Genomic DNA, 23,796 nt, shown 5'->3' with positions numbered 1-23,796 from the left:
AGGGAGCTCGGTCGGTTCACATTCCAGCAAAATCACGCTTTTCCTTAAGTGTGCCAAAGTGGACACCGCACAACAAATGTTGTACGTGTTGACCAATCACAGTTGAAATGGCTAATTCAGTAAAGTTGAAAAGTCTGCATGTTTTAAATCTAAATGTTTTTGCATGTGTAATGTCATTAGTGTGTTATTTTTGCTGAATGTGCCGTTTTTCTTCGGCCCTCTCTGGGGCCCCTCGCTGTGAATGGAAAAGGATTTTCTCCTTACTTTCTCAGGACTGGTAGTTTGGAGTTTTTAGGAGACTCTGATGAATAAATAAATAAACAAACAAGGCTTTTGTTTTAGACTAGATAAACAGATGACCCTAACAGAATTTGACTTTGAAATGAAAAGATCAGGATAAACATGTCTGTCAAACTGCAGACGGACGAAATCAGAAATGGGAGAAGATCCTGGTTCCATCCAAAGACTGAAAAAATTAGCAGATGGTGCGTCCAGCAGCTCATTTACGTGTTTATTCTCATTTATTATCTGTCCAAACATCCAAGTGTAAGAATGAGTCCGTGCTTTGTGTTGTGGATTATTTACAGACGAGGATCCGTGACTTTGTGGAGCCGCTCGTCTCTGCTTGGACTCACTGTGAGGACAAGACTCCAAAAACTCACTGTCGCTCGCCAAGAAATAATCAGTCACATAACTCCAACTTGTCTTGTTTACACTTCGGTTTTCTCTGGATTACACAGAAGAAGCAGCGTTTTTGTTTTTCCCCGCTCTCCCCAACTTTGGGACGGACCTGCCTCAAGTTTCTAATAGCGGGTGGAAGCAGCAGCATGACACGGACATGCAGATGTTAAAATATAACTTCAGTTATATCGTTGAAAGCCTGATTGCAGTCAGAGCTGTCGGGGGATTAACGGAGCACGGTCAAGTCAAAATTGGGACAGTTGTGTGGTGTAGGTGCAGTTTTAGTTGGTGCGCAGCTGTTTGCTTCCATTTGTTTATGTAGCGGCAGTTTGCTCTAATTTAAGCTGATTTATTTAGCAAAATGGTAAATGGCCTGTATTTGTATAGCGCTTTGACTTAGTCCCTAAGGACCCCAAAGCGCTTTGCACGTTCAGTCATCCACCCATTCACACACTGGTGACGGCAGCTACATTGTAGCCACGCCCGCCCTGGGCCGCACTGACGGAGGCGATGCAAAGATGATCCCAGCTGGCCCATATGGGATGAGCTCCCTTGTAACAGGAAGAAACCTCCAGTAGGACCAGGGTTCGGGGAAGGGCAGCCGTTGGATTAAAGGTGAGGGCAGCTGAAGGGTCAGTCAGTATTTGCTGGCAAACAGCTGGTGAGTGCATTCCCACCTCAATCAGGGAAAATGTGTTTGAAAAAATGAAATGCTCAGACAAATCTGAGTTTGTGAAAAAGCTCTCCACCACTTCACAACAATATTGCTGTTTGGCCTGAGTGTATTAGTAACTTATCACGATACCTTATCAGCCTTTTGCCCCACCCCAGCTCTTCGTGAGAAAGAGACTGTCCCTTGTATCTCCATATTTAGTAGACTGATAAGACAACGATAAAGAGAAACATTAAAGGACTCCTTTAAAGGCTCATCAGTGTGTATGCTGCTGCAGTGACACCGACAGTTGTAACAACTGCATCACATTCTGAATGCACGTTGCAATGCTAGAATCGAAATGAGAAAAACTAATAGTAAATTGTGGTAAGTGAGAGAATGACCACTAAAATGTACCATCTCCCTCTGCAGAGGAGTGACGGTGTCCGTGACCGGCCCGCTGGGAGAGGACGATGGCCCTGAGCGATGGAATTGGCGACCCTCTGGCCCTCAGCAACGGTGGGCAGCATCCTCTCAGCGGACACGCACCTTCAAACATCAGGACAGCAGTCAGCAATGGCCAGGACCCTCTCACATGCGACCCTGCTAGTGACTGTCTGACAGCAGGAGGAGATGAAGACGCAGCATCAAAGCTGCAGCAGCAGCCACACACTATTCAGCGAGTGAACAGAGCGAGCCAGAACGGTGGCGTGCCCAAACAGAATGGTTCCCTGAGGAGTCTTCCCCCAGCATCGGCCGCCTCTTCTTCTCCTGCCGTCGCCGTCAGAAGCCACCTTCCCTCCGCTGTGCCCCCGTCCTCTTCCTCTGCTGCGCTCTGCTGCCAGCACTGTCACTTCCCCTCCGCTGTGTGCTGCCCTTGTGGCCGGCAGGAGTGCCCGCTCTTCCAGAGTCCAGGTCCCGGCTCTGTTCCCCACCCAGGGACCGGTTCATCCTGCCCGTGCTGCCTCTCTGCCTGCACGTACCCTCACCCTCATTCTCTTCACCACCACCATCAGCAGCGCTGGCAGGAACACCTTCAGAGCCAGACACAAGCACCAGGGATCAGGTAGTTTTTCTTCTTTCCCCCCTCATTTTTCCAAAACCTTAGTCCGGCCCCTTTTCCACGAATACCTACTCTGATCGACCGGCTTTCCGTTACAATCCAGTGTGGGTGCTTATCGTCATAGCAACATGTCCGAGCATCCCGCGACATAGTTAATATGCGACACGAACGCTACAAAAAATGTGGACGCCGAGGCGGGAATATACCTGCTGCTCGGTCTGTGTCTCTCCGTCACACTCGGGACCACGGCAGTGTTTTTGTTGCCGGGTTTCAAAGCTGGCAGCTTTAATTTTTGTGAACAAGACGCTCCCGTGACTCATCGAGTGTAAAAGAAACTGTGCTGAGTCGATCCTAATGGAAAAGAGGCTTAAATGATCAACTAGTGCCGCTTTGTGTGTTGCCTGTGCTGGCCACGCACACGTTGCTGTTTCCTGCCCTCGTCTTTGTTTGTTGACTCCAAACACACTGTTAGTCTGAAGGTCTCACAGTTTTTGAGGCCCCCCCCGCCTGTGCCCCTGTGCTACATGCCAGATCTCTCAGACTGGAATGCAACACAAAGTGGTTATGGATGTTGGGGACTCGTCATGTCCATCATTAATATAAATGGACTATAATTTTAAGTGTTCTCCTGAGGGCTCAGTCTGTGCTTGAGTTGTCCTCTTTGGCGTACGCCCCTTTACAGCCGATGGATGACGACCAGTCGCTCAGATTAGGGTTCATATTTGACGTTTTTGGGTTGCAAAGTTGGTTTACGTGTGTTTTTTGGTTTGCTGGACTCTTCAGATTTGTCGTATCAAAATGTTTCAAGCAAAGATAAGACGGGAAGTTCTCAGGTTTTTCCTTAACCCGCCATGGACATGTGGACTCCCTGTGCCGGGAGTGTGCCTTCTCCATTTGAAGCAGGATTTTTACATTTGTTGGCAGCTCCTTCCTCAGCTGATCCATATTTAGCGAGTTGGCTCTTTCCCTTTTACTCCTACACTGCAGGCCTATCCCACATGTGAAACTGGAACCATTCAATGCCCCGTGTGCTCATTTGCATAATCCTATATTTACCAAGCCAGCAGACCAGGGCGGGCAAGAGGTGAATTTTTGCTGAATTATTTACTCATGTCGGCTCCCTTTCCACGGTTGCAGGTCGCTGTGGGGATTCTCTTTACTTCTCTTTACTTCTCAACGTGGAATTTTCCTCACTCAAATAAAGTCACATCCCCCGCTCATAAGTTTCATTACAAAAAGAGAGACGTTGTGGGTGGCGTTGAAAGATGAGGTTTGTGTAGCCTCAGTGGGTACACACACTAGACCCTGGGTGGGCACAGGAAAGCAAAACACTGATTGTGTTGCAGGCGTTTAGATGCATCTGCTGGCCTCTGTGGTTCTGGCCTCTGTGCTTTCTGTTACTGTTTCTCTCACTCCATTAACACTCTCACTATGTCTTCTTTCTTGCCCCCCCCCCCCAAATCTTTGAATTACAGACCCTGGGGGGGTGGGGGTGTGTGTTGTGTGTGTGTGTGTGTGTGTGTGTGTGTGTGTGTGTGTGTGTGTGTGTGTGAGATTACACACAGGAAATGATATACCTGTCTCAGTTGTGCCGTTTTGTCCTGAACCCAGACGCTAACAACAACCGTAAGCATTTGTCTCCTCTTTCTCTGGTACTGCTGGAGTTCAGTTGTAGTTGTGTAGAAGTCTTCTCCCAATACGTTTGATCATTTGGAGGCACGCAGTCAGACAAGATGGTGTCAGATATCGTTTTGATCTGCCAGATTAGCCTCTGAGGTCACAGCACACTCGCGTCTCACACAGAGTTGTAACGTCAGCGCTTCGGGGAATCTTTTTACGTCTGTTTCAAAACAGGGGATTTTTCTGCCCCTGTTCACGGCTTCACAAAACATGAATCCATGTTGTGAGATTAGCCCGTGCTTTCTTTTCTAATGTTTCTATTTTGAGAACGATCAAAAGCCTTTGTTTTTTTTTTTGTTCGTGCATGGATTCAACCAAATCTTTGGAGAGGTCCAAGCACAGCTCAGCAGCAGTTTGGGTCTGTTAGAAGCATTAGGAGCATGTTTGTGTCTGCGCTGTAAGATTAGCTATGTAGCCACTTTGTGTGGTTTAATTAAGATCGAGCAGTAGCACGGCGTCCTTGGGAATGGCTTTCCCAGTCAGGACCAGGCCTGCTGACAGGTTTAAGGGACTTTCTGTAAGATACAGCAGTCGAGAAGTCAGTTGTATTTATATAGCACTTTGGTCAACAGTTGTTGTTTTTAAAAGTACTGTACGATAAAAGAATCTGATAAAATTTAAAAGTAAAATAAAAGATAAGAAAATAATAAGAATAAAATAATGACAGACTCGTACAGAATTAAAAGGCAAAGAGTAAAAATGGGTCTTTAAATGAGTTTTAAAAGTATCCAGTGTTGGAGAGGTCCTGATATGTAAAGGCAGTTTATTCCACAGTTTGCAGCAAAAGCCCGATCTCCTCTGTTTTAATCTGGACCTGGGGACAACTAGAAGCATTTGGTCCGCAGACCTCAAACATCTCGCCGGAGTATACAAATTTAAAAGATCAGAAAGATATATATAGGAGCTATTCCATGCAATGTTTTACAAACAAGTGTCAAGATCTTAAAATCAATTTGAAAACTGAGGCGAGTATAGGGGATGTGTGCTGCAGCATTTTGAACCAGTCGGCCAATAGATGACGAAGTAACACCAGAGTAGTAGCTCTACAGATATGTATCGGATTCAGCACCACATACGAAAGTGACCCCGATCGGATTTGTGCCGTTCACACTGTCACACCATGATCGGATATGGGTCGCATAGGGTCAGAAAAGTCGGATTGGATGAGCTTTCGCCTGCAGTGTGAATGTAGCCTTAGTGACCAGAATCCAACCAGCTGCTCCAGTTTTCTAAAAGTCTCCATAGGTACGTGTAGGAGGAGGCTGCAGCTGGTGGAGCTTCTCTGAGCTCGGCACAGTCACACCAGCGCTGCACCTGCAGCACGTTCTGCTGGTCCTTCAGAGCAGCTACCAATCATCTTTGAGGTTATAATTGCTGCCAATCAAAGCTGGGACACTTGGGCCAACACTACAGTGCAGTGCTGTTCTCGCTCTGCAGTGAAACCGTCATCATGAGGGAGAATGGTCGTGTAGCTTCAGGGCACCTGAGGTCCAGCTAAGCTGCTTCTGCATCCATGACCCAACAACAGCAGCCGAAACAGCTCAAGCATCCAGGGTCACTCTGAATATTTCACCTCTCTCCTCTTGTGCTCCAAGTGCCGCTCCCTTCTTTACCGACTCCTTTCTCAACCGCTCCTGTTGTTTACGGCAACCGCAGGTTTGGCTGAGCTCCGTGCCTGGTAGGACTGCAAAAATTCCCGCGTCTGTCTCTCTCGCTCTCCCTCTGACGCCGCCTCGGAAAAGGTCAGCTTTTATAATCTGGAGCGAGTTTGAATTTTGTGGTATTTGTATACTGCAGGTGGTTTGGTTGCTATGACACCTGGGAAAACGCCATGAAAACATGACCGTGAAGTGCAGACCAGTTCATCGGGTGTCATTTTGGAGCTTTATCAGCTGATTTATCAGCTGATTTATCAATCAGTTATCTTCAGTGGAACAAACGTCTCTGTCCAGCTTTTATTTCTTTGCAGTATTGGCAATTTATCACTCTCCACATTTTTCCCTCTTCCTGTGTTTTTCTGTCAGACAGCTGCAAGCCTCAACCAGCAAAGGTCTGTTTGAAAGTGATCCATTTTCTTGGTATTTCAGGGTGTCAGCTTGATGAGGATTAGCACATTATCAAGAAGAACAAGTGTTTGTAAGGCCTTTGTGGTGCCTGTTCCCGAGCTTTGTCAGCTGCCTCACCAAATAAGGCGCGTTTGTGGGAATGTATCCTGTTTTTGTGTTTGAACACTGTGTGTCAGCCTTTTTATTCAGTCTTCACATAAGCCTTTTACCCTCAACCTTAATGTGCAAGTACTAAGAAGCTGGATCGTGCAGTTGTAACTATTTTGGCTGTTTTTGGCTTTGTTTTATTCACTCAATATTAAGTTATTAGCCCATGGTACATGATACACCCATTTCAAATGAGACGATTGCTTGGCATGTGTGTACATTTTGTGGCTCCTGGGGCGTTTCTGAAAGCTCTGTGATGGATGGGGGAGATTTCCGGGCATCCTGTGTGTCTAATCCTCTCTGTACTGCAGCGGAGCTACAAGCTTATCCCAGGATACATGTGTGACATATCAGGACTGTACACAGTAAACCTCAGTGCAGAGCAGGCCGATATGACCAAAAATATTTATCACGATATACATTTGAAAACTTGCGATAACGATATAACTGACGATATAATTGACACGAGACAAAATACTTTACAACTCCACAATTTTATTAGTGCAAAAAAACCATCTATGTATTTTCACTTAAACAAGCAGCTGTTTTTTATGTGCATTAAAGTTACACAAAGTTACCTTGCACAGCATGTATCACTCTGCGAGGCTCCGCCTACGATAGCCGTAATGCTCCCACAATCCATCAAGCGGTGCGGCTTCGTAGCTTAGCAAAGTCGTACTGAAACATCTGACAGATTTTCGAGCACCGTGCACATAAAATCGTCTCGAGGTCAGTAAACACAACCAGAGTTCATACATAAGGCACACGGGATTATAAGGGACACTGTCTGATTTTAAGTGCGCCGTATTTTCCAAACAACACGGTAATAACGACGGCCCGCTAGCATGCGCTACCAAAAATAGTGCTTTGTTGTGTATCTGACGGGCGAAAGCTAAAACAGTTCCACACCAGTGAAGCTGCAGCATTTTTACAAACCAGTTCAGGTTCATCTGTTTCATTCAACGATCTGTTGTCGCCCTTCTCATTCTCCGTCGCCGCCATGCTTTTTCTGCCATGTGCGTATGAAAACAAAGGCGCTGTGCACGCGCGTTTTACCCATATTCTATCGCCATATTTCATTTTCCTATCGATGCCCAACATTATACTGGTATGATATGGCCCAGCCCTACTGCAGATGTTAGTATAATGACGACAACACACACACACACACACACACACACACACACACACACACACACACACACACACACACACACACACACACACACACACACACACAACAAACCAAGATGCTGTTATGGTAGGACCATAAGGTTCTAGCTCTTCATCCAATAGCAGGAGGGGGTCATAAATGCAAACCTATTTTAATGAACTGCTGAACGTCATGGACAGTCTTAGCTCGCCTAAAGGAAAGCATAGCAGACCTTCCCACTCGAAGGTAGAGGCCATATTTGCAGGTGAAATATTAAACATATTTGCAACAGCCTGAATGATCTTTTCTAGCACTTCATGTCTGACAATGTGTCAGGTTACAAATTATATATGAATAATTTATATTATTTCAAACAATATCAACGCGGCCTAGAGCTAGAATTACAGTTTAGACCTTCACGTAGCTAATCACACAGGGGTCCAATTTCACTGCATGTAACGTGGACGTGTGACATTGTGAGGTCTTCCCCTGCCAAACATTAGACTACTTTAGGGCAGCACAAATCAAAACCTTGGTAGACCTATATGTAACTGGGCCTGCACAGCACAATGGAAGGAGCTGGAATGCCAAATATCAGCTCATATTCACCTACAGTAGGTGAATATAAGCGTCAGAACCACACAGCTTCATGATCCAAGCCCTGGACTGGACCGCTACAAACATCTTGGAGAAAACCAAACCAGGGAAAGACTGATAAGGTGGAGATCCTACAACCCTGAATTCATCCCAAATAAAACTGATAGTCGATTTGAGAAATGGGAAGATACAGGTTTGATTAAATATGGGACTGCTTTGAAGATTTGAACGAACAAAGACTGACAAATGAAGAGTTGGCATAATAAGCAAAGGCTTCAGCCAATACCTTTTGATTAGCCTTGTCTCCTGCTTTCTTGCTTTGTGGTAGATCTTTGTTCTGTATTCATTGAGATATTTGAATGCTAATCAATAAAATCAAAATCAAAGACAAATTGGACATCATATACCGGACAGACGCACGTGTGACATTAGAAAAAGCAAATCCATTATCATTCAAAACCTTGTATTTAGGTCTTTGTCTTCAGGCTCTGGGAGCAGGACAGACATCTAGGATGTCATTCCAGAGCCTGTCTCCAGCTCGGGGGTCATAAGCTCTGGTGTTGCTGTTACCACGGCAACCACTGTTACCTTCACCATATCCTCTCTCAGCTCTTGATATTTCTTAAGCTTCTCGTGTTCCTTCTTCCTGATGTTGTTGTCGCTCTCACACCCACACAAATATCTATTTATACATTTATACCTCGGTATACATTATACATGTATACCCCTCGCCTCTGCCAGTGCGCCCCAGGGCAGCTGTGTGTGTGTGTGTGTGTGTGTGTGTGTGTGTGTGTGTGTGTGTGTGTGTGTGTGTGTGTGTGTGTGTGTGTGTGTGTGTGTGTGAGTGTGAGAATGTAGTGTAAAGCACTTTGGGGTCCATAGGGGCAAAGTAAAGCGCTATACAAATGCAGGCCATTTTACATTTACACCAAAAGGAGAGTATACCGTGTGCAAATATACATACCAGATGTGTTGATTTACTCTTGTTTTTCCTTCATAATAAAGTGTGTTTGAAACAGGCAACACCCATGTGGAGATGAACAGCCCGTTTCTTGCTCATGTTTCCTCTCCTGCATTTTTGAACTTTTGCTTGGAATTTTCCAGACTCCCTCCCCGCGTCGCAACACTCTCCTAATGTGAATGCACACTCGCAAAAGCACAGTGTCTCTGTGTGAAGGAGCTCAAGGAACAGAATTTGACTTATTACGTTTCCAAGTGTCATCTTTGACCAATGTAAAACAGAGCTAATGAACACAACTTGTTTGCCACGTTGCACTTCCCAGCAACACGAGATATCGCAGCAAAGCTCCAGAAGAGCAACCCACCCACCCCCCCCCCCCCCCCCCCCCAAAAAAAAAAAAAAAAACCCTACCAGACAACGGTTAGGAAATGATGAAGCGAGAAGAGTGATTGATGGAGACAGGAATGCTTGAGAGGAGGCACTCCAACAAATGGCGACCCTGGAGCTACCGCGTCCTCAGACGGCCCGGGACACAAAAGGATGGCGACAAAAGCACAGGGGAAGCTAGACTGATGGTGCGGTGAGGTAATGATGGAAGAGGGAGAGCAGTGTAGAGTGAAAAATGAACCTCCACAAAAAAAAAAATCTCGACATCGCCCTTTTTTCTTTCACTACCTTGTCTGTTAATGAATGAGATCAAAGAAGGTCAAAGCAAAGCTCCAGGCGGTGTCTGAGGCAGCATAAGATCACATCTCAGGGGCAGTGGAGGAATCGGCATAGGTAAGATTCAATGTCAGAGTGATTCACATGGGTCATTAAGGTGGGCCTGTTTCTCCAACCTCCAGGTCTGCATCATTCTGAATCGTCTTCCTCTGAGCCGTGGTCCCCCTCCTCCTCCTCCTCCTCCTCCTCCTCCTCCTCCTCACTTCACTTTGTTTTCAGTTTGTTTTGTTCTTACTGGCTGCAGCTGATGGATCCAAATGTAGAGCATGAGCCATTCTTTGATTACTTTTACATTTATCTCATCATTTTAAATGTTTGCATCTTAAAAAGTGTGCACATAAAATAAGGAAAACCATAATCTGTCCCTTGTAATGTGTCTTTAATTACTTGGAAAACCAGTGTAGTAAACTAGCCGTGCTGCCAGGTATCGATGCTGCAGTCAGATTTGAGTCTTTACATCAGCAGCCATAGTAAAATAAGATGCTGAACTGTATTGCCTTTGCCTGTCCTCTCTTTCCTGTTAAGGTTCTTGGTTTGTACCAGCCTTTCTATTAAACGACAGCAGATTAATGACTCGTGTTTGCCTTAAAAAGCTTCTCACTGTGAATGAGAGGCTTCAGGATTTTCTTTGAAAGGACTAGATCTGTAGTTCATCTAGCTGCACAGCGACAAAGTGTTTTGATAAAGATTCATTATAATTTTCATTCCTCATGTTTGCACCCCCCCACAGCCTACTCATTCAGGAAGCCATACTCAACAGATGCCTGTGGTAAGAAGCTGGAGGATCAGGAGTTGCTGGTGGGAAGCATTGGTTCCACCTCTGGAGGACTAATAGGAAAGCCTGCTGGTCTCACTGACCACACAGACCCTCTCAGCTGCAGACAACTGAGCGGTGTAAAGTTGGCAGGTTGGGAAGGACTTGTGGATTCAAACTGTCAGATTCCTCCTGGCACTGCCCTCCAGCTATTGACAGGTTCTGCTTTTTATTAGAAAGAATACGAATGACAGTAATGATGTAGGATATGAAGCTCTGTGCAACAGACAGGCCTGCGTGCATCTCCGGGTGTGAGGTTAAAGTGACAAGAATGAGGCGAGGAGCAGCCACAGTAAAGACGTCGCACTGACTGACAGCTTAACTACAGCCACGGTGCTTAAATCCCACATGTATGCTTGGAATTTTTGTGCGCCAGTATTTCACCTCCAGGAATGCAAGGGAATGGCAGGTGCAGCCAGAAAAGGCCACGCTCACCAGTGGAAGCAGTCATCCTGCATCCACACATGCAGATGTGAACACGGACGTCTGCTTCAAGTCCTCAGGATCAGAATCAGTAAGAGGGCAACAGTTAAACCCATTACCCACACGACCAGAAACCACTGAAAAAAACATGAAAAGTTATGTAGGTGTTTTTAAAGTGCAGCTTTCAGAAATGTCTGGCACTAACTACTCCACCATGACCACTGGCATCTACTCACCGCTAACACCGTTATGCTGCTGCAGCCCAGGCACCTGCAGTAGCTGTTGGTAAAAAGCTCACCTGCTCAACCAGGTGAACTACAGCAGCGCCCAGTCTGTTCATATTTTGAATACCGAGTGAATACTGCATATTTGGCTTTTTAAAATGACAGTGCAAACTGGTTCCATCAAGCGATTTCAGCGTGTTAGCCACGCCACCTGTTATGTGTCACATCAGGTTTTTCTCTGGATAAATATTCAGAGCCTCTGTGCTAAAACAACTTTATGTCAAGAACATTTGAACGGTTCCCTGACACAAAAGGATCAATCAGTTAGGATTAAAATGCTTTTTTTTTTCATTTATTTACTTGACTAAATAATTTTTGCTCAAATTCCCAGTGTGATTATTAGTTGGCTTATACGCAAAACCTCTTACTGGGACTATTTTATTCCGTGCAGGAATACACACTGCGTTGGGGAAAGAGTGAATTACAGTCTGATGTGTCAGTGTTGAAATGATTGCCTGGAAAATGAAGAATGGAAAATGTGCCGCAAAATCCTGCTGCCTGCAAACCAAACGCATCAATAAATTGTTATATTTTCAACTGTATCATCACAAATATTATTTCAAATTTCTTGGAATATCGCAGTGTGGTCTTTAGGCTGTATCGCCCACCCTCATTGGCTCATACATCTTTTTTGCTCTGTTATTGTTTCAGTGACTCAAATCATAAACAGATTTTCCAAAACATTTGTTTACATATTTACCTACTCGTTGATGCTTTGTCTAACTCTGTTATGCTCAGCTGGCTGTTGTGGATGTGCCAAATCCACAGCAATGCTTCCAGACGTGTGCTGCCAACGGGCCACAGGTATCATAGAGCGCCCTCTGGTGGATAAAACCCTTCGACATGGTTGAAGGATGTTTCTTCCATCTTTTTTTTATTTTTTTTATTTATTTATTTTTTTTACTGACACTCTTATTACTGCTTCACTCAGTGAATGGGTTAGATGCAGAGAGCAATTTCCCCACGGGGATCAATAAAGTATACATTATTATTATTATTATTATTATTATTATTATTATTATTGTTACATCCAAGTGAGTCCATAACGGCACTTGTCCTGTGGTTGCTGCACTTTTTCCTCCCATCATGCCTGGTTGCGTTTCCACCATGCGATGATGAGACGAGGTGTCCCCGACTGACCTCAGTCTAAACTTAGTTTAAACAGCCCAGGCCTGTTTCTGTGTTTATTGGAGGCCTGTTAGAAACATGATGCCCAATGAATCACTGTGTTACCACTGATGCTAACTGATGCCTTTTTTTCTCCTTGCTTTCTTATCGGTCTGTCTTTGCAGACGTAAAAGCAATGTGTCCACTTTATAGCACACAGTTGGCTGCTCTTGTTTGGTATTTCTCTGATGTATGTGAGTAATGGCTTTACAAGTGTTTACAGTCTTGGATTTTATTATCTGTTTACTGCAACACTGCTGGGCTAATTTCCACACGCGCTCATTTCCGAGCTTTCTAAAAGCTGAACTTTAGTGTTTGCATATAAATACAGGCTGACTTAAAGCACTGATTTCCACTCATTACAATTATTTATCTGTCACAAAGTTTCCATTCCTTACGCCCTCTGAGCCTCGTATCTGTTTACAGTTGTGTTAATGCAATCCAAGGCTTGACACAGTATTCTTCTTTAGGCTGAGTTATCGGGCACAGTGTGGTATTTTTCTGCCCAGCTAGTCTCATGATGTCATTTGAGTAGGAGCACTGGTAGCCGGGGCCTATTTCACGGCTAGATCGAGCCTCTAATTGAGTGCAGCGTTCCAGCGAGGCACTAATCAGGGCAGGGCGGGCCCAGCAGCCTGATGGCTGACACTAATTGTTCCTGCGCCGACTTAAAGGCCATGTTTGTGAAATATTTAGCTACCCGTCTGTTGACAGTTAACTCCGTCCTCTGCCTCTGAACTCTTAACCCCTTTACTTATTATTTTGCTAGTTCCTGTCCAGTTGTGAAGTGCAGCGAGTTTGAGCACAAATGTCAACAACAGCAGTGCACAACGTGGCCCTTAGAGCTTAAAACCAGCAATCGCCTCACATCTGTTACAGTGCGCTCCAAGATCTCCGTTTTGGACGAACCCCAAAAGATTTCGCCATGCTCCTCCTCGCGCGATTGTCTGCTTCCGTCTGGGATGAGCCAGAGCCGTGGTGTGTAGAAAGCCGTCCCTCGGTCCCCAGCTGCTTCTCTGTCAGCGCCGTGCTGAGTGAGCGGCGGGCCGTCTGTGTTTACCTTATTAATTAGCCCAGTGATCCAGAAACACTCTCCCTCTGGTAAATAGAATAACAGTGAAAGGTTACACGGGCGGAGGAGAGGGAAAAGGAAAATAAGAGAGCAGGCAGCAAGCAAAGGAAGAAAGGGAAGGCGGCATGGTCAGGAGGGACCAGAGAGTCGTGGAGGAAGCCTGATGTGGCAGGTCAAGGATTTAGGTGGTTTTTGTTCATTTTACAGATTGCAGTTCTTGAGATCATGTTGACCCCAGCTTGCCAGTTTCAGTTTTATAACAATGGCATAAATTATTGCTGTGAACTAAATAATTTCCCCCAGGGATCAATAAAGTATTCTGATTCTGATTCTGATTCTGATTGTCTTCTTTAAAAGCATCCAAGTATGCTGTGCAGCTTTCCAATTGGCTGAAATGAATTCAGATTGGAGCGTTGCAGGCCAAAATTCAAAATAGTCCATTAAGTAGACAAACAGACAGCCTGACAGCGCTTTTATGAATCTGCTCCAAGTGTTTCCGATAGCTCGACTCCTCCATCTTGGGCCATATCTGTGTCCTGGGGTCTCCAGTTCAAGTCCATACATGGAAAGCCAAGAGACGGCGCCCAGTGAAATGAATTACATTAGCAATACAGAGTTTTCCCTCGGCTGCGTGTTCAAAGAAGGGCTGGGGAAACGTGTCTTTCATTAGGTACTGCTGGTTTAAACCGGGTTAGAGGTCACTTTGAAAGCTGAAGGGGAAAAAGTCTCTAATATACGAGAGCGAAGAGCAAAGGGAGGAAAACACATTTTAATTTGATCAATTAAAAGGAGCTAATTTAAAGCCATTGCTTCAAATGGCTTAATGCTATGAAAACACTCAGGTCCATCTGTGAGTGGACTTTTCCTGGTTAACACTATTGTGACACAGGCAGTAGATCCGGTGAGGCCTTGCTGGATTGGACCTCTTCCAACTCATCCGTGCTCGATCCGTTTGGGATTTGAGGAGTGTAGAGGCCGGCTCGATGCCGTGGGCTCTGTGTGGTGCTGTTTGCAGGGAGCCCGGAGCATTGGAGCACAACACTGCATTGTAACATTTCTTTCCCCAGACGAGCGTGAGTGATGGCCTGTTTGTGTCTGTGCATACCTGTGTTGGCAAACTGTGCTCTCAGCTTGTGCCACTTGACATTTGGCTGCCATATAAAAAGGCCCAGTGGGGCTTTAAAGGGGATTTACAACCTCCTTACAACCCTGTGGAGTAAAATTCCTCACCTGTCCCGCGAGTTCATTTGTGGTTCCCATTATGAGTTATCTGACTTTGATGGGGGGACAGACACCCTGCTTGGATCATGGGGCCATGTCGCTAAAATCAGAGTGTTGTCAACTTGATTAGCTGCACAAGAAGGTTACCTCAGAACTCACTTCCTGTTTCTTTGTACCATTAGAGAAGTAAAGTAGGGCCACTTAACTTCCAGTAAAGATGTGAATCTATGATGCACTAAAAATGTATTTACAATCCTTTAAGCTTCAGGTTAAAGCCGTGCATTGATCTTTCCAGAGACTTTTCTGGCAGAATGGGTAATCCAGTCCCTCTGGCCTCCAATAAGGACTCTGCTCATTGATGTAGTCACGGTCCTGATCTCCTCTCGACTTGTCATCATTTTAACTTGTGCCTGAATGTGCCTTCATTTGGCATCAGTGTGCAATAAACAGCTCTTTTAAAACGACTGATTTTCATGTCTTTTAGGGGTGCAACGATACACAAAATTCACGGTTCGGTTCGATACTTTGGTGTCACAGTTCGATATTTTTTCGATACAAAAAAATGTTCATGCTTTTTTAATTTGTCATTTATTAAAATTCTAAATATATATTTTAACTCAAAAGTACAGTTTTTAAATTGAATGTTGCTGAAACAATAAAGTAATAAAAAAATAACCATCTGATGGAGAAATCTCTCATCTTTGGAAAAGAGTTTATTACAGAGAAATGGCTCTTTCAAAATAAAAGCTATACTATACGCTTCTTCTGGGCTATATTCTCAGCAGCATATTAAACATATCAGGTCCCCATAAGGAGGATCATGTGCTAACGGCTGTCTAAATGACTCGGATAAAGTGTGTAGCATGCTGCTTGTTGTTTTGTCTGCTTCCACTTGTCTTTGCACTAGGATGATGTCGGAGTAAATGTGCAGTCATACTCGTTGTGTTCCCACTAGTGCTGTCAGCGTTAATCTGAAATGACGTTAACGCCACAACACGGCAAATCTCCGTTAACGAGCTACTGCGGATCGCCCCGTGCGTGGGGCTGGACGGCCAACACGTTAACGAGCTAACTGCGCTAACACACTAGCTCCCACCATGTAATTGAGCATTGCGTGGCACATCCAACATACTGTTTTACTTTAGTCCATGATGCGCTTACCTTCAGGGTCATACGTCACATGAAAACCAAAATAGTTCCAAACGCCAGATCTGAATGAGGGTGGGGGAGGTTCAATTTGCCATGTTGCAATGAGCTTAACTTCTGTCTCGCTAGCTTGCGCTGGGCTCAGTGGATCTGCGCTCGACAGTGCAGCCTAGGCGGAGTAGTCGAGCGCAGATCCACTGAGCGCTCAACACAGACAGCATCGTCAGAAGGAAAGTTGATCAAATAAATTACAAATGTTGTATTGTTCGATACATATGCGTACCGAACCGAAAGCACTGTATCGAACGGTTCAATATCGATACGAGTATCGTTGCACCCCTAGTGTCTTTGGGTAATATCGGTTTCTTCTTCTTATTGAATATCGACATCTGCAAGTGTCAGCCATGGTAAATATCAGCTGAAACCAGCTCTGATAACGTGACGTTTACCTGTATCAGTTTACTTGTTTATGTCATGTGATTCATTTATTTATTGAGTGTTCAGACTTTGTTCTGTTTGCCCGTTTTTATTCACTCAGCTGTGTATGTTCATTCCAAAAAAAAACAAACCCAACCCTGCATCTTTTTTAACTGCGAAGCTTCAGTTTAGGTTTTTTGGGAAGCTAAAATCTCCAACTCTGGCTGTTCCGTGTGTTTTCTCCACACAGACATGTGTCTGTCTCCCGTGAACCCCTTTAGCCTTGATCATTAATCTCCTGTAGCCCCACTGTGATCAGGTGGTCGTATCTGATTCTGCCACTTCCTCTTCCCTTCCACCCAGCGCGTTTGTTGCTTCTCCGGCATACCGGACGCTCCCCCCACTGCTCCCAAAAGGAGCTGACGAGAATTCCAGATAGATCCCGAGCAGCTGAAGTATGTGTCTGTGGGCGTGTTTGGGTCAGCCACCAACAGGAAGCCTGATTTCACAATGTGATAACATGTCTTTGTGTGGAAGTGCAAGTTGTAATCCGAGACTTCCGGATTATCGGCGAGGGCCTGGTGTGTGTTGGAGTGCTGATTTATCGAGCACATGGCACACTAGGCTTCACTTGGCTTCAATGAAATTTAAAAAATGCTGTTTAGCAGTTATCAGGAACATTTGAGGCTTTATTTAGCTTCACGCTGACATCCGTTTGTGTCAGGATCAGCCAGAAATTCAGGATCATTTTGAGCCCAGCACAAGTTCTCAGGTCGGCGTCGGCCTGCAGTTTAGATGCTGGTACCTCGCTCGAGTCGTTAGATTTCGGCGTGTGGCTCGTGTATATTAGAAAGAAAATCCCTGTAAGCTTGTCTGTCAAATCAGAACAAAGTTTGAAAAAGGAGCAGAGAATTATGAGACGTTCAGCACAAAGTGGTTTTGACAGCCATGTCAGCTTTAATGTCTTCAGCGGTCCAATATCCACGCTGCGCGCTCTTGCTGGAAAAAGATAAGCAGCACATGATGGAGAAAAGATGTCCACTCTTTCTCAAGTCTCCTCCAATATGTTTTTGATTGGTTGTTGCTTTGACTTCAAAATATAAACCTGATTTATCTCCCTCTCTTTGGTTTTCAGCCCTTCGATGCCTTTTCGATTTCCCAGAAGGTAAGACCTGCCAGAAACGCTCAAACTTCTCCTCCTTTCTTTATTTCTGTCATCCATCCATCAGAGCTCTACTGGAGCCATCATTCCTCAGTAGTGAGTCACGACTTATTGATTCACTTATCCTGCAGTAACTAGCAACTTGGATGTCCTCATTTATCCATTAACCTACAGTAAAATCTAACTCTTAAAGACAAGACATGTTTTCGTTTTCTCCGTTTGTTCCCTCAGTGAGTGCTTTTTCTTGTTTCTCCTACTCTGTATGTAATCAGAGGCACATGCTGTTTGAAATCAACTGTCAAAGGACGTCTTGTCATCAACTTTTATGTGTCTTTTTCACAGCTATGCTGAGCTAATAGCTGATTGGCCAGTGGTGGTGCTGGGTGTGTGCACGGTGCTTATTGTGATCTGTGCCCTGGTGGGCATACTTGTGCCTGACCTGCCGGATTTCTCTGACCCACTGCTCGTGAGTACACTACTCATTGGTCTCCTTTGTAGATGACGGTAGCCGTCCTCTTTTCAGTGTGTAGTACTGTATTTTCCGCACTATAAGGCACACTTAAAATCCTTTAATTTTCTCAGCAATTGACAGTGCCCCTTATGTATGAATTCTGGTTGTGCTTATTGACCTCAAACCAATTTTATGTGGTGCACGGCGCTCAAAAATCTGTCATAAATGCTTCAGTATAACTTTGGTAAGCTACGAAGCCGCACCGCTTGATGGATTGTTGGAGCATTACGGATGCCGTAGTCAGGAGCCTTGCGGAGTAATCTGGGTCCTAAACTCCGTCCGCTTCAGGTCCCAAAGTCAAACGATCACTGCGGCATCACCGAGAGTTAAAAACTGTCTAAATTCTTTCATCTTTAATTAAATAATCAGCGTTGCTGCTCTACCAGGTGTAACAATTAAGTTTAACATCCAGGCATCCATGAAAACAGGATTTATTACATTTAACAGAGTTAGAAGTTAGCAGGAAGTTAGCTCGCTAGTTTCCACCTAAACACGATATTGCATGTTCTGACTGAGAGATTTCTGAAGCATTCAAACATACAGCTCTGCCACCACTTCCAACATAACTGAAGACAGGAAACTAAACAGCAGTGACGTTTGTAGGGTTACTGAAGTTGGACTAGCTGGTATATAATGATGTGCTACGTGACCTCTAGCAACACAGCTATGTTAGCATAAACACAGTGAAGCTGGAGGATGAACGCCAACTTTTTTTTCCACTCAATAAAAGTTAACGTGAGGGTTCCTGATGGTTAGAGACAAATGCAATCGCATGGCAGGATGCTGTAAACGGACCAAACTTCAGTCAGGAGAACAACTGAGATAATCCATCCACAATACGAGGTTAGTGATTCATATACTGCAACAACATGGGAATAGAGCAGCTGATAGAGAATTCAACATTAATGAATCAATGGTAGGGAAGTGGAGGAAGCAAGAAGAATGAGTTGAGGAAAGTTTGACTTATCTGACTGTTTTGTTTCGCTTAATGCGCCTTATAATCCTGTGCGCCTTATGGTCTGAAAAATGCGGTACTCATGTTGTACATAGAGACGCACTCATGCAGGCTGATCGGTTCTATGTTGTCCTGTTATGTTTGAGTTTAGTTTGCCAAAGCAAACTAAACTCAAACATAACAGGAGTACCAAGAAAGCAAACATGAATTTGACTGTTATTCATGTTATTTCTAATAATTTCTAAATTTCCATACATATTTTGATTAAATAGTTGAGGGTTTGATTTTGGGGGAATATCAGTGAATATATTTGATTTTTAAATCGCTAAAAATGTGTGTCGGGCTTAAACGTCCTGTATTGGCTGAGCGTGATGAGAACTGTGTGATAATAAAATGATCAGTTTGCATTAATACAATACATTTCTACAAGCATAATCATGTCAATTTCTGCTGTTTTATTTCTGGTATCTTTTTTTCCTACAAGGGCTTCGAGCCACGGGGAACAGCCATTGGCCAGCGACTAGTCACATGGAACAATATGGTGAAGAACACGGGCTATAAAGCCACACTGGCCAATTATCCATTCAAATATGCAGATGAGCAGGCCAAAATGTGAGTTTACACTCATCTGAGATGCTTTCTGAAGCTCCGTGCAGGAACATGCGAGAGCCGGTTTAGCAGCTTTTTTTTTCCCAAAGGCTGTAGAGTTTCTCTGTCTGCTCATCAAGCCGTCTGAAAGGCGATTGACATTAAACCTCTCATCGGTGGGTTCATCTGCAGATGTTTGCTTTAGCAGAAGAAAACAAAGATTTGTTGCACAAGTGTCGCTGCAGGAGGACAAATCTCACATTCACATGTTAAATATTTGTCGTAACCCTTAGTCCACGCTAAAATGTGCAGTCTGTCGATTGATTACATGGGCAGCAAACTCTGAAATACACACAACAGTTTTTTGTTCACTTGTCTGTGTAAAATCTCCTTCGAACACCTACAAGTTTAATGCACCTGCGAGTCTTCTCATTGAGTCTTTAGTACTCTCATTGTCACATCGTTGTGTCCCATCGACTTCAGTGTTCACTTTAAGATTATGGTTTTGACTTTTCGAGCCCTGCATGGACGAGCAGCAGCCTACCTCAGTAAACTTTGACAGCAGGTCCCTGCTGCATCATACGAGCTTTTCTGGCTTCCTCCTCAGACATTAGTTATAGTTTTCCAGTCAGACCTTTTACTTCTTTTTGCCTCAGCAGTGCAGGATTCTGTCCACGTCACCTCCAGGTAAACTGCAGCAGCACTGCCCTGCACATCTGAGTTTTCTGTGTCCACATTTTGCCATTGAGGGTCTCTTTGTCACGTTTGCCACGGCCACAATTAGCTGCAGGATTTCCTCCATAGCGTGTAGATCAAGGGATCAGACCTCTGGCTGCTGGAACATAGCAGAGCATTGCAGACCATATTCTGGTCTTTGTAGGAGACCAGAATATGGAAATGGAAAAGTCTATCCTGCTGCTTCTTCATCCATCTCCCCTCCACTCTCATCTTCAGATGGGTCAGAGTTGGAGACCGCTCTGTTTCTACCTCCTCGTTCCCCCTAAAAGATCATTCCCAGAGCCTCCTGTGTGCTGTAAAGTGTTGCCCTCTTCAAAGTAACTGCTCCACCATAAACTACCTGAGCCACAACCAAAGAGCCCTATTTTGTTTTCAGTGTCTTTGAAGCACTGAAAAGCTATCAGTGTTTATTATCACGGCCTTAGTTTAAACACAGAGTGTGGCTTTCTAAGAGAGAAGACTTGAAAGTGAAACACACACACAAACGCACACACAGACACAGACACACAAACACACACGCGCTTTCTTTCTTTTAACATCATATACCACTGCAGGACAGCATGCTGAACGGGAACAAGAATTACGATGTAGAAAGATTTTTATACACAGCTCTATATTTATAGACAGGGTATCAAATCCCAGAAAAAACAAACAAACACACGCACACACACACACACACACACACACACACACCATTGTCCAATATCAATCCTCAATAGTGAGACCCACTTATTGTGTGAGTAACTAGGCAAACTTGCAGGAAAAGGTAAAAAGTGTAAAATGTTGCTTTCAGTGGTAAAAATTAGTGCCACCTGGTGGACACTATAAATATGAAACATTTAAAGCAAGTGGTCCAAAATAAAAATCTTTAAATCAAATAAATGTACATAATTTTCTTAGACATTATTAAACGTTTAATTACTTTTGAGCCTGTAAAACTGAAGTGACAGTGTAGAGAACATTATTAAACTGTTACTGGTTGAACAAAGACATTATATAGTGTCTTTGTTTGGCACTCATGTCGTTGGCTTCCGCTATCAGCCAAGACGAGAGGTCACAGGGGAGCGAGAGTTAAAGGCGTGGGGGTCAGAGGTAGGGGTGAAGGATACTGTTGACAGACCTGTCTGAATCTCCTCCTGAAAGAAGAGAGGGAATAGTCGAGGTTTGTCCATCCACGAGGTCAGCCTCTGCCTCCCGTCAGCCAGAGTCTGCTCACTAATCAAGAACAAGTCTTTGCATGTCTCTCTCTTTCAGGTCTTCGTGCACACATCAGACTGCTTTCTTAAATTTTACTGTTGCTCAGTTTTGCTTATTTGATGCATATCACCATATTCACAGGCATGTCACTTTAGCGTGATTAAAAATCAGTAGACCGTCTTTGATTCAGATTTAATTTTAAATTTTTTATGAGCAGATGCTGTGTAGAAACATGTAGCTAAGATTAGAGCCTCTAAAACAGCTCTGTTCTGCTGATTAGATAAAGTCTGTTCTCTCCGTCTCCCTCTGTGGACGCCTTTGTCTGTCTTGCGCCGCGTGTCTGTCTTCATGTAATTGTGTGCTTATCAGAAAGTGGCTCCTGCTTCTGTCAGCGAGCTCCCCTGGCTCATCCCCTCCGTCTGTCACTCTCTCTCTCTGACAGCCGCCTGATTACCCTGCCTTCCTCTTTTCCTCCTAAAAATGTGGCTCATTTAAAAAACTGATCTGCACGTCTCCCCCCGGGTGCCCTGCTCAGTCAGAGTTACCATTATGATTATTAGAATAATGACAGCAGTACCTCGCTGTACTGCAGAAAGTCATTTATCTGATTTCTTGTAGGGAGCTGCGATGACTGCTGCCTTTTCTGACACAGCAGCATCTGTTTGATTCATGAAGTCATGAATAAGAATTCTTTCTGGATCGTTTTCAACTTGGTACTGACTGATTATTATATTTGCAGCACATTTGTGCTACAAATATTTTTAGAGCTTTTCCTCATTTTCTGTCAGTCATTGAACACATTTAAGTACCAAATGACACATTTTTGCTCTCATTGTTCAGAAGGAGCTATCTGCTCTGACAGAACTTAACAGAAATGGTATTCCCAATAGTTCAACTGTAATGTTAGCTAGCTATGTTATTATAGACTCACTGGTCATTTTGTTAGTTACATTTAGCTAGTATCAGGTTGGGGCCACGTTTAGCTTCAGAAATACTATATTTCTTCTGGCTGTTGCTCACTAAGTGGCCCAAAGTGTGCCAAGGAAACTTAACAATATAAAAATGCCATTTAAAAAAAACAAAACAATGTAAAACAATAATAGGAATGTTAGGAATTAACTCTATGAAATACAGTTAGTTTTACAACAACAGCAGCCTCAAACAAAATGTCAATGTGTGTTTCAGGATAACATAAGAAGGACAGGATACTTTAGATGTTGTTATTGTGATCTGAAACTGAAATTTCTTGAATGAATCATTTGTTTTGTTTGTTTGTTTGTTTTTGTTTTTTAGGCATTTTGCTAAATTTGAAGTGTTTCTTTCAAGAAACAAAATGAAATCATTTGCATATGGCCTTCTGCAAAATCTGGTTTCATCCCATGATCACCATCTTCTCCAAGTCTACAAGCCTTAATGCACTGAGCTGCAGCCATGTGATTGATTGCTTGTTAATACAAATTTCCAGTCACAAAGGTGTGTCAAATAAGGTGGCCACTGAGTGTATACTGTTACAGTGGTGGATGATCATACAACTCGGACTGGTCTAAACACAGTCAGATAGTTTGTTTTGGGGGGGGGTCTGTTTTTTCCTACTCTTGATTCTTTCTGATGCCAAAGGTGATTTCATGCCCAACTCTGGCTGAAAGTGCAGAAACGCTGCCCTCCCGCTGTGCAAAGCTTCTGTTTGTGAAGAGTAGCCAATCACATATCTGGTTCAAAGGGGTGGGGAAGGAAACTTAACCAAGGGCTGATGATTTTATAATACTATGAGCTATGAATCACGCAAAGCTTTATAGATTACACAGAATGGTCTAGCACTTCCCAGTGAAATCAAGGTATTTTGTGTAAAATTCACATCCTGTTCAGCACCTTAGTTCAGTGCTTCAGATGTTTGCTTATTCTCCTTCTACTGTTTTCCAGTCACCAAGAGCCCAGGCGGCCCAAAGACCACTTTGACAGAGACAAACGGCAAGCTGAGTGGGACTTCAGTAAAGAGTTCTTCTGTGATGTGCCAGGTAAGATTCAGGACAATGGAGAACAGGAAGAATTATACTAGTCCACATTCCACACAGCTCCCAGACAGATTTATGGCTTTATATAAGGATGAGCAGGATAGTTGTGCTTTTTACTGTGGCTGATGGACTTGAACAGGATCTTTGCCAGATGGTCAAATAATTTTTTGTCTTGCCTTTCTGCAGGTGACAGTTATTCTAGAGTGGTGTTCTCGTCAGCTGAAGGGAAGAACCTGTGGAGTATTCAGGCCATCAAATCCATGTGCAATCTGGACAACGCAAGAGTATGCTGGCATCATTCAAGTCGTGTGAATATGTTTTTCTGTTACACTTCTGCTTGTTTTCGCTTATTTATTCATTCTTTCC

The 23,796-nt window shown here is 44.0% G+C and overlaps 1 protein-coding gene across 9 annotated transcripts in view; it reads left to right on the top strand.

Moving 5' to 3' along the window:
* disp1 (dispatched homolog 1 (Drosophila)) overlaps positions 1–23,796 on the top strand; it is a 120,649-nt gene that overhangs the window by 91,384 nt on the left and 5,469 nt on the right. For 5 of the 9 annotated variants that reach the window (XM_080289778.1, XM_026194471.2, XM_026194473.2 and 2 more), the window contains 6 exons: positions 1,766–2,399; positions 17,403–17,432; positions 17,772–17,895; positions 19,380–19,507; positions 23,339–23,433; positions 23,617–23,714. In XM_080289778.1, coding sequence (XP_080145904.1) covers positions 1,807–2,399; positions 17,403–17,432; positions 17,772–17,895; positions 19,380–19,507; positions 23,339–23,433; positions 23,617–23,714 — 1,068 coding nt within the window. In that variant the 5' untranslated portion in view covers positions 1,766–1,806. The remainder of the gene's footprint in view (positions 1–1,765; positions 2,400–17,402; positions 17,433–17,771; positions 17,896–19,379; positions 19,508–23,338; positions 23,434–23,616; positions 23,715–23,796) is intronic. The other 4 variants (XM_026194475.2, XM_080289781.1, XM_080289779.1 and 1 more) reach the window with 1 other exon arrangement.

Source organism: Astatotilapia calliptera, chromosome 15, assembly GCF_964374335.1.
Source record: "Astatotilapia calliptera chromosome 15, fAstCal68.1, whole genome shotgun sequence".
In the NCBI taxonomy this organism is placed as follows: domain Eukaryota; kingdom Metazoa; phylum Chordata; class Actinopteri; order Cichliformes; family Cichlidae; genus Astatotilapia; species Astatotilapia calliptera.
Note: the sequence above shows the minus strand (reverse complement) of the source record. Positions and strands in the feature narration are given on the sequence as shown.